The sequence below is a fragment of the Rhinoraja longicauda genome, chromosome 1 (genome assembly GCF_053455715.1).
Source record: "Rhinoraja longicauda isolate Sanriku21f chromosome 1, sRhiLon1.1, whole genome shotgun sequence".
Taxonomy (NCBI): Eukaryota; Metazoa; Chordata; class Chondrichthyes; order Rajiformes; family Arhynchobatidae; genus Rhinoraja; species Rhinoraja longicauda.
The window spans coordinates 101,463,000-101,477,885 of record NC_135953.1 but is presented as its reverse complement, the minus strand read 5'-3'; the positions used below and the strand labels follow the sequence as shown (position 1 = coordinate 101,477,885).

Here is a 14,886-nt window from a genome sequence, read left to right as displayed (position 1 = left end):
TTCTATTCTGTTTTATAGTTTTAGCACAACCCGCAGGCGTTGCCACTTTCATTTCACTGCACATCTTGTATATATATGTATGTGACAAATAAAGTTGACTTGACTTCTTCACTGTGGTGAGTGGATGCGGCTCCAAAACCACTCGCAACTGCATGCATGAGGGGCATGCAGACCAACAGATGCAACAAATGCATGAGGGGCATGCAGCCCAACAGATGCAACAAATGCATGAGGGACGTGCAGCCTAATAGCCCAACAGCGGCGGGTGGTGCATTATCAACAAGACAAGAAGACAAGGCTGCTTCTGCGATCGAAGGTGGGCGTGAATGCATGGGGGTTTTTGCACATCCTCGGAAGTTGCACGGCCCTTTTAAGAGAGTGCATCGCTCCAGCTTGCGTTTTTGGGTGGATGCCCATTTAAAGGTCTACGTCCTCTCTTACATCCGCGTTGCCTGGGCGCCGTGCAGCGAGCGCTGGCTGCAATTGGCGCAATGGGTTGCCTGTCAGGCCACCAACCTGGAAGGGAAAAGCTGCCCGGGACGGACAGGACCGGACTGGACCGTCCGGAGGGTGAAGGCGGCTGACGGGCTGACGTTTACCCTGTGGGGAGAGAGGGAGGGGGGATCAAAGGCGGCGGCGGTGGTGGCTCCCCCTCCATCGGTGTTCAACGGGGGGGTTCCCCTCCCTGAACAAGCGCAGTGTTTGCAAACGCCCCCGGGCTCCCAACAACCCGCCAGCGAGCAAGCAGCAACATTCAGCAGGTAACTTTGTAGCAATGCACTTCCTCCTCTGCTCCCTCCCTTCCCTTCCCTTCCCCTACCAGCTGCTCCCAGCTTGTCAGACAGGGAGTGCACCTTTTGTGTGGACTGCCGTGATATTGTGTGGAACAACAGACAACAACGTATTCTGCTGGTTCATTCTGCAAAACATTCAGCCCAGCCTCCCCCCCCCCGGAGCCCCTATCTCATGGAAGGTCATGAGTGTGAACGCTCCCGGAGTGGCACAAGATCATCCAGTCGGGAGGACACAGGTTGCGACTGCCAATGCATTGCATTGCGGAGAGAGTAATGAAGGGGGGACTGCCGAGGCTGCTCTACACTGAAGGCAGACACAAAATGCTGGTGTAACTCAGCTGGTCAGGCAGCATCCATCTCTGGGTCGGAGTGTGGGGTGACGTTTCAAGTCGAGACCCTTCAGACTTGAGAGTCAGGGGAGAAGTAATGTGAGAAAACGAGAGATCAAAGGGAACCAATTTCAAGGGAATTTTTTTAGAAAAGCTAATTGTTAGCTAGGAGAAGGAGACAACGAAGGAAACAGAGATACAATTTAATCAGGAGGGCAGTCAGACTGGTTGGAGAACCGGGATGGGGGAGAGAGGGAAAGCAAGTGTTACTTGAAGTTAGAGAAGTCAATATTCATACCACTGGGTTGTAAGCTGCCCGAGTGAAATATGAGGTGCTGCTGCCCAAGTGAAATATTGGGCAAGAGATGTGGCTGGTGGTGGGTGGGTTCCTGTTGGAGCTGGCGAAAATGACACCTCCAACAGGTTCTCACCACTAGCCACATCTCCACCCCTCTCCGCAGAGACCGTTCCCTTCGCAGCTCCCTGGTTAATTCATCCCTTTCCACCCAAACCACTCCTTCCCCAGGTACTTTCCCCTGTAACCGCAGGAGATGCAACACCTGTTCCTCGACACCTCATCCCTCGACTCCATCCAAGGACCCAGACAGTCCTTTCAGGTGAACAGAGGTTCACTTGCACCTCCTCCAACCTCCAGCACAGCCAAAGTCTGTTCCAAGATTATTGGACTCCCTGTCTGAGCCCTCTCTCTCCACCCTATGCGACCAGCAGATGCTAAGGTCAACTGGCAGGATTTTACAGGACCCCTCATGCGTCCCGTTGTCTGCGTTTGAGTGGCTCCCCTCAGGACGGCGGCTTCGCTGCCCAGGCTGTAGGACACAGAGGAGAAGGGCAACCTTTGTCCCCAAGGCTGGTCAGCTCCTCAACTCCCAACCACCTCTGTCCTGCTGCTCATCCCGCTAATCCCCTCCCTCCCCCACCTCCCCCAATAGTTTTTGTACTACTCTACGTGCCTTTGTAAATTGCCCCACGGGGACAAATAAAGTGTTTTTGAACTTGAACTTTGAACTTGAATCTACTGTATCCGCTGTTCTAGGTGTGGACTCCTATAGCGCAGGCTCGGCGATCATTTCGCTGACACCTCCCGCTCAGTCTGCCTAAACCTACATGATCTCCCGGTTGCTAAACACTTTAACCCTCCCTGCCATTCCCATGCTGATCTTTCTGTCCTCCACTGTCAGAGTGAGGCCCAATGCAAATTAGAGGACCAACGCCTTGTTTTTCGCTTGGGCAGCTTACAACCCAGCGGTATGAATTTTAACTTCTCTAACTTCAAGTAACCCTTGCTTTCCCTCTCTATCCATCCCTCCCCCATCCCAGTTCTCTGACCAGTCTGACTGTCTTCCTGATTAAATGTTATCTTTGTATGCTTCGTTGTCACCTTCCCCGAGTTAACATTTTCCTTGAACTGCATCCCCTTTGATGTCTCGTTTTCACTCCTTGCCCTTCCATATCTCTGTCTTCTACTCCCCTGACTCTCGGTCTGAAGAAAGGTATCTACCCAAAACGCCACCCATTCCTTCTATTCGGAGATGCTGCCAGTCCTGCTGAGTTCTGTACTGAGTTCTGAGTGAAGTCCAATGTACTAAAAGTCTTCGTGACCACTATCTCCTTTGACCAGAAAGCCCTGCTTCCATACTGCATAACTTTGACTTAATGTTGGCCTGTATTTCCAGAATATATGAGAGCAACATTAAAAAGACATACTACTATTATAAGGAGCCCTGGTAGGCCCAATCTTGAGGTATTTTTGACTGTTACGTTCTACGGTGGGGGTGTGGCAAACATTCACCAGATTGGTTTCAGAGCTCTGTCAGACGCAGAAGAACTGGAGAGGATTTACCTGTTTTGAGTGGAGAAATACGAGGTGACCTCATTGGACATTGTTAGCGGGCTCGTCAGGGTAGAAAGAATGATGAGCATTTGAGGGCACTGAGCCAGTACTTGCTAGCATTCAGAAGGATGAGAGGGGACTTCATTGAAATTTACAGAATAGTAAAAGGCCTGAATGGCGTGAATGTGGAGAGGATGCTTCCACTAGTGGGAGAGTCTAGGACCCGAGGCCATAGCCTTAGAATAAAAGGACGTGCCTTTAGAAAGGAGATAAGAACAAATTTCTTTAGTCAGAGGTTGGTGAATATGTGGAATTAATTGCCATAGATGGCTGTGGAGGCCGTCAATGGATATTATTAAGGCAGAGATTGTTAGATTCTTGATTAGTAAGGATGTCAGGGGTTAAGGGGAGAAGGCAGGAGAATGGGGTGGAGAGGGAAAGATAGATCAGTCATGATTGAATGGTGGAGTAGACTTGAAGGGCCGAATGGCCTAATTCTGCTCCAAGAACTTATGAACATGAGAAATGGGGAGGGTGTTTTCCTCGCTTTGAGAAGTTTAGAACCAGCGGTCATGGTGGCAAAATACAGACTATTTAACGGGGAAACATTGCTTCAACTGTGGTGTGCAGTTGGAATTCTCTTCCCCTGGGAGCATGTGGAGGCTCAATCATTGTATTCAAAACTGATTCATGGACTTCGCCATATATAAAAAATAATTAGATATGGGAATAGTGAAGAAAACTGGTGATGAGATAAAAGAGAAACCCTGGTCTCCATGAAAATAGTTTGAGTTTAGTTTATTGTCACGCATGCTGAGGTACAGGTGAAAGCTTTTGCTGCATGCTAATCAGTCAGTGGAAAGACAATACATGATTACAATCGAGCCATTCACAGTGTACAGATACAGGATAAATGGTATGATTTAAAGTGTGTTTAGTAGAAGGTAAAGTTCAGTAAGTCTGAGCAAAGATAGTCCGAGGGTCTCCAATTAGGTAAATAGTAGCTCAGGACTACTCTCTAGTTGTTGGTAGGATGGTGCAGTAGCCTGATAGCAGCTGGGAAGAAACTGCCCCTGAATATGGAGGTGTGCATTTTCACACTTCTGCACCTTTTGCTTAATGGGAGAGGGTGTGAGGGAAAGGGTATGGCCGGGGTGCAACTCATCTTTGATTATGCTGGTGGCCTTGGCTTGGCAGTGTGAGATGTAAATGGAGTCAATGGAAGGGAGATTGGTTTGTGCAATGGTCTGGGCTGCGTCCACAATTCTCTTGCTGTCTTGCATGGAGCCGTTCCCAAACCATGCTGTGATGCATCCGGATAAAATACTTTCTATGCTGCATCTGTAGAAGGTACAAAGCACTGGAGAAACTTAGCAGGTCAGGAGAACATGGGCAGGTGACATTTCAAGTCAGACTGAAGAAGGGTGCCGACTTGAAACGTCACCTTTACCATGTTCTCCAGAGATGCTGCCTGCTGGTACTCCAGCACTTTCTGCCCTTTTTTGTAAACCAGATCTTGTTTCCACATGATCTCCTTGAATGTTGGAGCAAGTCAAGTGGATATTATTGCCATAAGTACTGTGAGGTACAGATACAATGAAAATCTTGCTTGCATCAGCATCGCAGGCACATAAACTGATAACACACAAACATAAATTATACATAATTTACTCATAAATTTTACATGAATGAGACTGTGCTAAAAACAAGACATTAGTGTAAAATACAATTAGAAAACAAGTCCAAGGTTGTGCAAGAGGTCCAGTCAAGTCAATTTTATTTGTATAGCACATTTAAAAACAACCCACGTTGACCAAAGTGCTGCACATCTGATTAGGAAAAAAAAAAAGAAACATACAGGCAGCCAAACACAACGGCGTGGCCATCTTGAACAAAATGTTTAACTAAAGCAGAATGGTGTCCCGCGGCCGCGCCGCACCGGGCGATGGAAGGCCCCGCGGCCGAACCGCACCGGGCGCTGTTCAGTCCCGCGGCCGAGCCGCGCATTTGGCAAGGTAGGATTAGGGTTTGTAGGTTAATTGACCTCAGTAAATTGCCCCAAGTGTATAGGGAATGAGAAAGTGGGATAACATATAACTAGTGTGAATGGGTGATTGATGGTGGGCCAGTTTCCATGCTGCATCTCTAAAATTGAAACAAAACAAACCTGAAACAGAGCCAAGAAACTGTTATGCAGGTCGGCTCAATAACCCGATGATTGTTCCTGAGCCAAGTGGTGTGGGACATAAGGACTTCGGTTCCTTCTGTCCAAAGCTAGCAGAGAGAAGAGAGCAGGGCCCAGATGATGGGGATCATAGAGTCATACAGCGTGGAAACAGGCCCTTCAGCCTAAATTGCCCATGCTGACCAACATGCTCATCTACTCTCGTTCCACCTGCCTGCTTTTGGCTCATATCCCTCTGAACCTGTCCTATCCAAGTAGCTGTCTGAATGTTTCTGAAATGTTGCTATAGTACCTGCCTCAACTATCTCCTCCGGCAGCTTGTTCCGTACACCCACCACCTTTTGAGTTAAAAAAAAGTTACCCCTCGGGTTCCCATTAAATTTTTCGCCCCTCACCTTAAACCTATGTCCTCTGATCGCTGATGACTGATGCTGATCATAATGATAGATGATGAATCATAATTACATCACAGTGCAGGTCAAGGGCTGATTGGGCTTACTCCTGTTTCTTAAATTCTTATATCCTGAAGTTTTGAGGTAACATGTAAAAACACGTCTCATTGCATTGTCCTGTGTCACATATTGGGTAATGCAGGTTTTGACCAGAATAGTATTGTTAACAAAAATTGAGGTAAACATCTGATATCTGTCAGGACTGTAGCAGCAAATACAGGATAGATTTGCCTGAGGTATGCTGTACACCAGCTAGGAACAAGTGACAGATCCTCCGAGCCTCGCCCATATTTTTACATGTTCCTTCACGTGAAGTGAGTGTTGCTGGAAGGGCCAGTGTGTGTTTTGGTTAGGCTTAGAACATAGAATACAGAACAGTACAGCACAGGAACAGGCCCTTCAGACATCAGTGTCTGTGTCGGACACGATACCAAGTTAAACTAATCTTCTCTGCCTGCATTTGATCCATACCCCTCCATTCCTTGCATATCCATGTGTCTATCTAAAAGCCTCTTAAATTCCATCATTGTATCTGCCTCCACCACCACCCGTAGCAGTTCGTACCAGGCACCCACCACCCTCTGTGTGTAAAAAAAAAAAAACGTCCCGCACATCTCCTTTAAACGTTGTCCCCCTTTGACTTTGAAGCTATGGGGCAGCATGGTGGCGCAGCGGCAGAGTTGCTGCCTTGCAGTGCCAGAGACCCGGGTTTGATCCTGACTACGGGTGCTATCTGTATGGAGTTTGTATGTTCTCCCCGTGACCGCGTGGGTTTTCTTCTTTTGCTCTGGTTTCCTCCCACGCTCAAGTCGTACAGGTTTGTAGGTTAATTGGCTTCGGTCAAGATTGTAAATTGGCCCTATCGTGCAGGATAGTGCTAGTGTACGGGGTGATCGCTGGTCGACACAAACTCGGTGGGCGAGGGGGCTGTTTCCGTGTTATATCCCTAAACTAAACTAAACTATGCGCTCTAGTCTTTAACATTTCCACCCTGGGGGGAAAAGGTTCTGACTGTCTATCCTATCAACGCCTCTCATAGTTTCATCCACTTCTCTCAAGATGCCCCTCAGCCTCTCATGCTTCAAAGGATACAATCCAAATGTGTCCAAGCCTCTCCTTGTAGCTAATACTCTCTAATGCAGGCAGGTCTGAAGAAGGGTCTCGACCCGAAACGTCACCTATTCCTTTTCTCCAGCATTGCTGTCTGACCCGCTGAGTTACTCCAGCTTTTTGTGTCTATCTTCAGCATTCTGCACCCTCTCCGTGCAGTAAGTGGCTGATAAGAGTCAACTACATCATAGTGTGCCTGTCTTCACCTAAAGGCTAGATGCAAAGAAGTATGGCGAGTTCCATCCTTAAGGGTCAGTGGTGAACTGGATGTGACTTCACAGCAGCTGGCGGTGTCACAGTCGCCATTGTTGACGCTAGCTTTTTAATCCAGATTTATTTAATTGAATTTGACTTCCCTGGGTGGCATGGTGGCAATTGAATGCTAACTGTCCAGTTCAGTTGCAGACACACTCCTGCTCCCTATTACATTATTTTTTGCCTTACCGCTTGAAGTTGTGTTTAATTCATAAGTTCATAAGATACAGGAACAGTATTAGGCCATTCGGCCCATCGAGTGTGCTCCACCATTCATTCATGGCTGATATATTTTTCCCTCTCAATCCCCACTCTCCTGCCTTCTCCCCATAACTTTTGATGCCCGTTACTAATCAAGAATCTGTCAATCTCCACTTCAAAATTACCCAATGACTTGCCACCCTCTTGCTAAAAAACTCCTCCTCATCTCCATTCTAAAGGTACGTCCTTTTATTCTGAAGCTGTGCCCTCTATCCTAGACTCCCACTGGTGGAAGAGACTCAGTTAACACATCACCATTTGTCATGCAACTTCTTGGGGTGAGAGTGAGCCACTGGCTGAGTTAGACTTGCATTCATATAGCGCCGGGATATTTAGTTTAGTATAGAGATATAACATGGAAGCGGGCCCATTGAGTCCACGCTGACCATCAATCACCCATAGAGCTCTTAAGGATAGCGGAGTCAGGGGGTATGGGGAGAAGGCAGGAACGGGGTACTGATTGAGAATGATCAGCCATGATCACATTGAATGGCGGTGCTGGCTCGAAGGGCCGAATGGCCTCCTCCTGCACTTATTGTCTATTGTCTATTCACACTAGTTCAATGTTATCCTTCTTTCCCATCCACACCCTACATATTAGGGGCAATTTACAGAGATCAATTAACCTACAAACCCAAATGTTTTACTTTAGGATGTCCCAAAGTACCTTTTGAAGTATATTCATGTTGTAATGGATGAAACCCAATGGTTAATAATTTGGACATGGGAAGCTCTCCTAAATAGCAATGTGATGTTGACCAGATTGTGTACATGTTCTGAAAGATGGTTGGAGGGATCAGCAATGGCCAAAGCTGTGGGAAAAGCTGATTGGTAAAGTTTAGAATATTTTAAAGGTACAGCAGAAGAACAGGCCCTTCAACCATCCGAGTCCACGCTGACCATTGATCTTTCGTTCACAGTCGTTCTGTGTTATTTTACTTTCTCATCCACTCACTAAGCACTCAGGGCAATTTACCGAGACCATTTAACCTACAAAACTGCACGTCTTTGGGATGTGGGAGAAAACTGCAGCATCTGGAGGAAATCCATGTGGTCACAGGGAGAACGTATAAACTCCACTCGGATAGCACCTGAGGTCAGGATCGAACCAGGAGTCTCTGGCACTGTGAGGCAGCAGCTCTACCAGCTGCGCCACTGTGCTGCTCAAAGTGCCAAGGGATCTTTTTTGTACTCTTCAGACAGCTTGCCGAGACTTATCTGAGTGTTTTACCTGGAGGATGCATCCCCAGCACTGCACTGCAGGTTACACCCACACCTTCCTGAATCAAGATGCAAGTGTGTGACTCACTGGAGCACAGCTGACACACAATCTGAACAGAAAACACACAAAGTGTCTTCACATGGAGGGTGGTGGGTATAAGGAACGAGCTGCCAGACAAGGTAGTTCAGGCAAGCGCTACAACAACATTTAAAAAACATTTGGATTGAAGGGTTTTGACCTGAAACGTCACACATTCCGTCTCTCCAGAGATGCTGCCTGTCCAGCACTTTGTGTCTTGTCTTTGGTTTAAACCATCACCTGCAGTTGCTTCGTATACGTTTGGATTGGCAGATGGATGGGAAGGGTTTAGTGGGATATAAGACCAAGTGTACCTGTTGGCCCAAACCTCTCCTGCATTGGTGCAGCACCCTCTTTCCCACCCTCCCCCCTCCCCTCTCCCCCCCCCCAACTCCCCCCTCCCCTCTCCTTTCCCCCCTCCCCACCTCCCCTCTCCTCCCCCCCCCTCTCCTCCTCCCCCTCCCCACCTCCTGGCCCAGGTGGCCGCCATTGGTGGAATGGCGGAGGAGAGAGTCCTGTCCCGGTGCGGGGATGTTCAGTGCGGTGGGCAGACGGCGGCGGCGGCGGCTCTCCCACTGTTGCTGCGCCAATGCCGCTGGACTATGGGCGGCGTGGGGAAGGCGCTGAGCTGTCCGGAGAGAGGATGGGGGACATGAGAGCCGAGGGCAGGCCCAGCGCCAGGCCCAGGCCTCAGCCTCCAGCAACGCCCGGCCTCTCAGCCGCTGCTGCTGTTGCTGCCGCCTTTCCTCTTTGCCCGCCTCAGGCTCGCGGTTACCCGGTCACGTCCAGGCCCAGGCTCCAGCTGCTTGCCCCGGCACCAGGCCTGGCTCTCCCGCCGCTATGGTGCCGGCAAACCCGCCCCCAAGAGACAGGCGGCCGAGCCCTGCTCGTACCCGAGATCAACGGGTCCCAACTGCGCAGGCGCGGACGCGTTTGTTCTGCGCATGCACGGATGTGGTGGCCATCCTACGTAAATACCAGATCAATGTGGCCCCAACTGCGCATGCACGTATTTTTAAACTTTAAAATGCGAATAACTTAAAAAATATAACACGAATTTGAATGAAACTTCATCCATAGCACCACAGGGCGATGGTGAGTAAGGTGGGGCCTAAAATTGTCACGCTATTGTGTACCGTTTTGGCTGTAGTTCAGGAACAAACAAACAAACCAGAGTTTTAGTATATAGATTGGCCAAATGCGGGCGAGTCAGACTAGTGTAGATGGAACCTCTTTGTCGGCATGGGCGAGTTGGGCCCGATAGGACCTGTTTAGTTTAGAGATACAGCATGGAAACTGGCCTTTTGGCCCACTGAGTCTGCACTGACCAGTGATCACCCATACACTAGTTCTATCCTAGACCCTAGGGACAATTTATAGAAGGAGATTAACTTACAAACCTGCACGCCTTTGGGATGTGTGAGGAAACCGGAGCACCCAGGGAAAACCCACACGGTCACAGTGAGAACGTACAAACCCCATACAGACAGCAACTGTAGTCAGCATCGAGCTCAGGTCTCTAGCACTGTAAGACCACATGTCTACTGCTGCACTACAGTTTCCATCCTGTGAGTAATTCAGCTGGGTCAGGCAGCATCTCTGGAGATGATGTCCTCCAGAGGTGTTATCTGACCTGCTGAGTTACTCCAGCACTTTGTCTCATTTTTGGTAAACCTGCATCTGCAGTTCCTTGTGCTAATGCAATCTGACCAGAATGCTCTCTAATTTGTGGAAATAGCCCAGATCATTGAATCAGGTACACATTCTGTTTAATACAAAGAAGATATTTTAAAATAATTTTTAAGGTTTGCCAATAACACCTCCCCACCTCTCCCCAATCCCACTACACCAGTTTAGTTGCCTCAGTATCATGGTGACACCCACTGAGAGCCTGCAGTGCTTTGTCGTAGCTTCTGTAAAGAGGTGTCTTCCAGACAAGAGCTGGCTTTATGACCTTTAGCTTCTTTTCTATGGGTGGCTGCATCCATAATTACTAAATTAATCCATGCTGTGCTGATCCTGATTCTCACTCCCTATTCCCCCTGAATCTGTATATTCTCTGACTGGAGTGCTGGAGTATCTCAGCAGGTCAGGCAGCATCCCTGAACAACATGGATAGTTGATGTTTTTTGTCAGGACCCATCTTCAGACTCAATGCAAAGAGGGATCCCGACCTCAAACGTCACCGACCCATGTACTCTAGGAATGCTGCTTGACTTACTGAGTTTCTCCAGCTCTTTGTGTCTATTGTGTTCCGCATTTTGGAGTTTGCACGTTCTTCCTGTGATTGCGTGGGTCACGTCTGGGTGCTCCGGCTTCCACCCACATCCCAAAGACATATGGATTTTTAGGTTAATCAGCCCCTGTAAATTTCCCCTAGTGTGTAGGAAGAGGTTGTAAAAGTAGATAATGTAGAAAAAAAGAGACATAGTGCTGGAGTAACTGGTGTCAACGGGTGATTGATGGTTGGCATGGACTCAGTAGGCTGAGGCCTATTTCTATGCAGTATCTGTAAAACTAAAATTAGGAATTGTTTCTAGGAAAGGAAGATCATGGATCTAACTGGCAAACCACCTTGCCACATTTTGCATTGTTGGTGGTTAGCTACACACCTTGGTGTGAAGTTGTGGCAAGTAAGAATTTAATTTCTTCATATCCGGTACATATGACAAATAACCATTCTTGAACTCTTGAAGTTCAGAGATACAGTATGGAAACAGGCCCTTTGGCTCCTGGAATCCGCGCCCACCAGTGATCACCAGTACACTAGTTCTATCCTACACACTTGGGACAATTTACAACAATGCCAACCAATTAACCTTACAAGCCTGCATGTCTTTGGAGAGTGGGAGAAAACCGGAGCACCAGGAGAAAAAACAGCCGTACAGACAGCCCCGTAGTCAGGATCGAACCCGTGTCTCTCGTGATGAAAGGCAGCAATTCTATCGCTGCACCACTGTACCGCCTTAATGTAATCTCTCTGGTTCATACAGGGTTGGTTTTCAATGAAAGACAGTACGTGGAATTGTGCCCAGCCTTAGTTTAAATTTGATTCCAAAACTCATTACAAATACAGTACATGTACGTCTAACTTTCCTCTTCCTTTTTCTCTACATTGCAGGAGTATTGCTTAAGAAAACCCCATGGCGTCCAAAGTCCAGTTGCTGTGTTGGGGCCATGCCAATTTGGGGCAGCTTGGTTTGGGTGAGGGGCATGAAAACATAGTGGTCCACCCCAGGATCTCCTCGTTCTTCAGCAGCAAAGCCGTGCGGGAGGTGGCCTGTGGACGATACCACACGGCTTTTGTTCTGCAGGATGGAAGCGTCTACACATGTGGCTCCAACATCTGGGGACAGCTGGGCCACGACAAGTCCGGATACATTCCAGGTAAGGACGGTTACAAAGTTACTGTTGTATATGACGTTGGTGAGGCCACATTTGGAGCATTGTGTTCAGTTTTGGTCACCCTGTTATAGGAAGAATGTTGTCAAGCTGGAAAGAGTGCAGTGAACATTTATGAGGATGTTGCCAGGACTTGAGAGCCACGGCTATAGGGTTGGGCAGGTTAAGACTTTATTCCTTGGAGCGCAGGAGGATGAGGGGTGATCTTATAGAGGCATGGAAGATCATGAGGGGAATAGATGAGAGTCCTTTACTCAGGGTAGGGGAATCAAGATCCAGGGGACATAGTTTTAAGGTGAGAGGGAGAAGATTTAATGGGAACTTGAGAGGCAACTTTTTCACTCAGAGGGTGGTAGGTGTATGGAACAAGTTGCCGGAGGAGGTAGTTGAGGCAGGTACGAAAACAACATTTAAAAGACACTTGGACAGGTACATGAATAGGGAAGGTTTAGAGGGTTATGGGCCAAATGGGGACAAATGAGACTAGCTTGGATGGGTCATGTTGGTCAGCATGGGTGATTTAGGCCAAAGGAGAGAGAGAGCTAGATAGAGCTCTTAAAGATAGTGGAGTCAGGGGGTATGGGGAGAAGGCAGGAATGGGGTACTGATTGTGAATGATCAGCCATGATCACATTGGATGGCCTACTCCTGCGTCTATTGTCTATTGACCTGTTTCCATGTTGTACGATTCTATGACTCTCTCTTTCTCTGCAAACTACAGCACCCACATACATTCACTGGTTGTATCTCTACTTCATGCCCCAGTTTGGAAGATTAGGGAATGAAGGCATTAACGTTACACGGTGCAACCGTACCAGTGTATAGAAGATGACGAGAGGCTTAGATATAGTCAGACGCAAAGTGTGGAGTAACTCAGCAGGTCACGCAGCATCTCTGGAGAACATGGATAGGTGACATTTTGGGTCGGGGCCCTTTTTCAGACTGATTGTGATGGGGGAGGGGGAAGAAAACTGAAAGAGAGGACAGGCAGGACAAAGCCTGGCGGGTAATAGCCTGATCCATGTGACGGGGGGGGGGGGGTTGATAGGCAGATGATTGACAAAGACCAGAGGTGAAAAGACAGAAGGTGTGACACAAAAGGATTGAAGAATTGCGAGTTGTGAATTTTAGATTTAGATTTTTAGATTTTTTAGATTTAGAGATACAGCGCGGAAACAGGCCCTTCGGCCCACCGAGTCCGCACCACCCAGCGATCCCCGCACACTAACACTATCCTACACACACTAGGAACAATTTTTACATTTACCCAGTCAATTAACCTACATACCTGTACGTCTTTGGAGCTAGAGGAAGGAATGTAGGTGGAAGGGGAGAAATAGATGCAACTCCGGGTGGGGGGGGGGGGGAACATAGGGGAGAGTTGGGTGGAAATATGGGGGGTATGGTTTGGGGTAAGAAGGGAGGTGGTGGTGGCGGTGGGGAGGGTGGTGCATGGTATGAGATATTGTTCCTCAAGTTTGGTGGCATTCCAGCAAAGGTGGAGGCCCAGCACATAAAGGTCAGCGTGGGAATGGAAAAAGGAGATGGTGCTTTGCAACCAGGAAATCCAGTCGGCCTTGGCGCCAAGTCTAAGCTGGCTCTCGTCAATGTACATCAGGAACACCAAATGCAGTAGTCTTTGTGTCTTTTTTTGTAAACCAGCATCTGAAGTTCCTTGCATCTAGATCGTCAAGAGTCTTTTTCCCAGGGTGGGAAATGTGAAGGGTTCAACAGATCCTCACTGATGTTGACAATCTTGACACTTTCTTCATTGTTTATTAGAGCAGGTCACGGCGCTGGACGCCCAGACGATAATCCATACCGCTTGTGGAGAGGCCCACACTGTGGCTCTCAATGACCAGGGCCAGGTCTTCGCATGGGGAGCGGGAAAAGATGGTCAGCTCGGGATTGATTCCACTGAAGAGATGATCAGGATACCGAGGTAAAGCACAACGTCCTCGGGACGGCTTTCCCACTGGAATTTTACAAACTTTAGAACCTTCCTGTAACTGGAGAGAAACAGCATGGAAGCAGGCCCTTCTGCCCACCGGGTCCAAGCTGAGCATCGATCGACTGGGCACACGGGTTCCAGTTATCCCACTTTCTCATCCACTCCCGACACATTAGTGGCAATTTATAGAGGTCAATTAACCTACAAACCAGCATGTCTTTGGGATGTGGGAGGAAACCGGAGCACCCAGAGGGAACCCACATGCTCACAGGGAGAACATGCAAACTCCGCACAGAGAGCACCCGAGGTGTTGTGAGGCAGCAGCACTACCACCTGTGCCCTTGACCCGTGGCGCGTTCAACGCTGTAGTATTGTCATGTATGGGGATGTCAGTGTTGCTGATCACGTCAGTATTTTTTTACCCATCTGTAATTGTCCCCAGAGTGGGTCTCCTCCCACTGTATGGTTTACAGGAGAGTTCCAGGGTCTAGAACCACGGAACGTGAAGGGACAGTGAGATATTTTCCAGGCAGAGCGACCTGTAAGGAAACCTAGAGGTCCCATGCACCTGGTGTCTCTTCATTCTGGTTTGGGGAGATGCTGTTAGAAAGAAGCTTTGGTGAGTTGCTAAAGCTCTGCCTCACAGAAAAGCCTTCAGAAAGGAGATGATGAGGAATTTCTTTAGTCAGTGGTTGGCGAATCTGAAATTCAGTGCTACCGAGGCTGTGGAGGCCAAGTCTATGGATATTTTTAATGCGGAGATTGACGATTCAGATCTCCTAAGATGGCGCCCGCCCCAGGCGACTCTTTGTGCGCTGGTCACAGTGGTAGATCTGCAATCACGCATTACAATCGCTCCACTCTTTTATATCTCTACTCCTACAGCAACTCACGTTATCCCTTTGTTATGTATCTGTACACTGTGCATGGATTGATTGTAATTATGTATTGTCCTACCACTGACTGGTTAGATTTTCACTGTGCCTGATAATAAA

General features: G+C 48.3%; 1 protein-coding gene across 1 annotated transcript in view; it reads left to right on the top strand.

Moving 5' to 3' along the window:
- Nucleotides 1–544: 544 nt before the first annotated feature.
- Nucleotides 545–14,886, top strand: part of LOC144595776 (putative E3 ubiquitin-protein ligase HERC3) — a 58,960-nt gene continuing 44,618 nt past the window's right edge. The window contains exons 1-3 of the mRNA XM_078403413.1: nucleotides 545–761; nucleotides 11,660–11,925; nucleotides 13,723–13,882. Of these exons, the coding sequence (XP_078259539.1) occupies nucleotides 11,682–11,925; nucleotides 13,723–13,882 (404 nt within the window). The 5' untranslated portion in view covers nucleotides 545–761; nucleotides 11,660–11,681. The remainder of the gene's footprint in view (nucleotides 762–11,659; nucleotides 11,926–13,722; nucleotides 13,883–14,886) is intronic.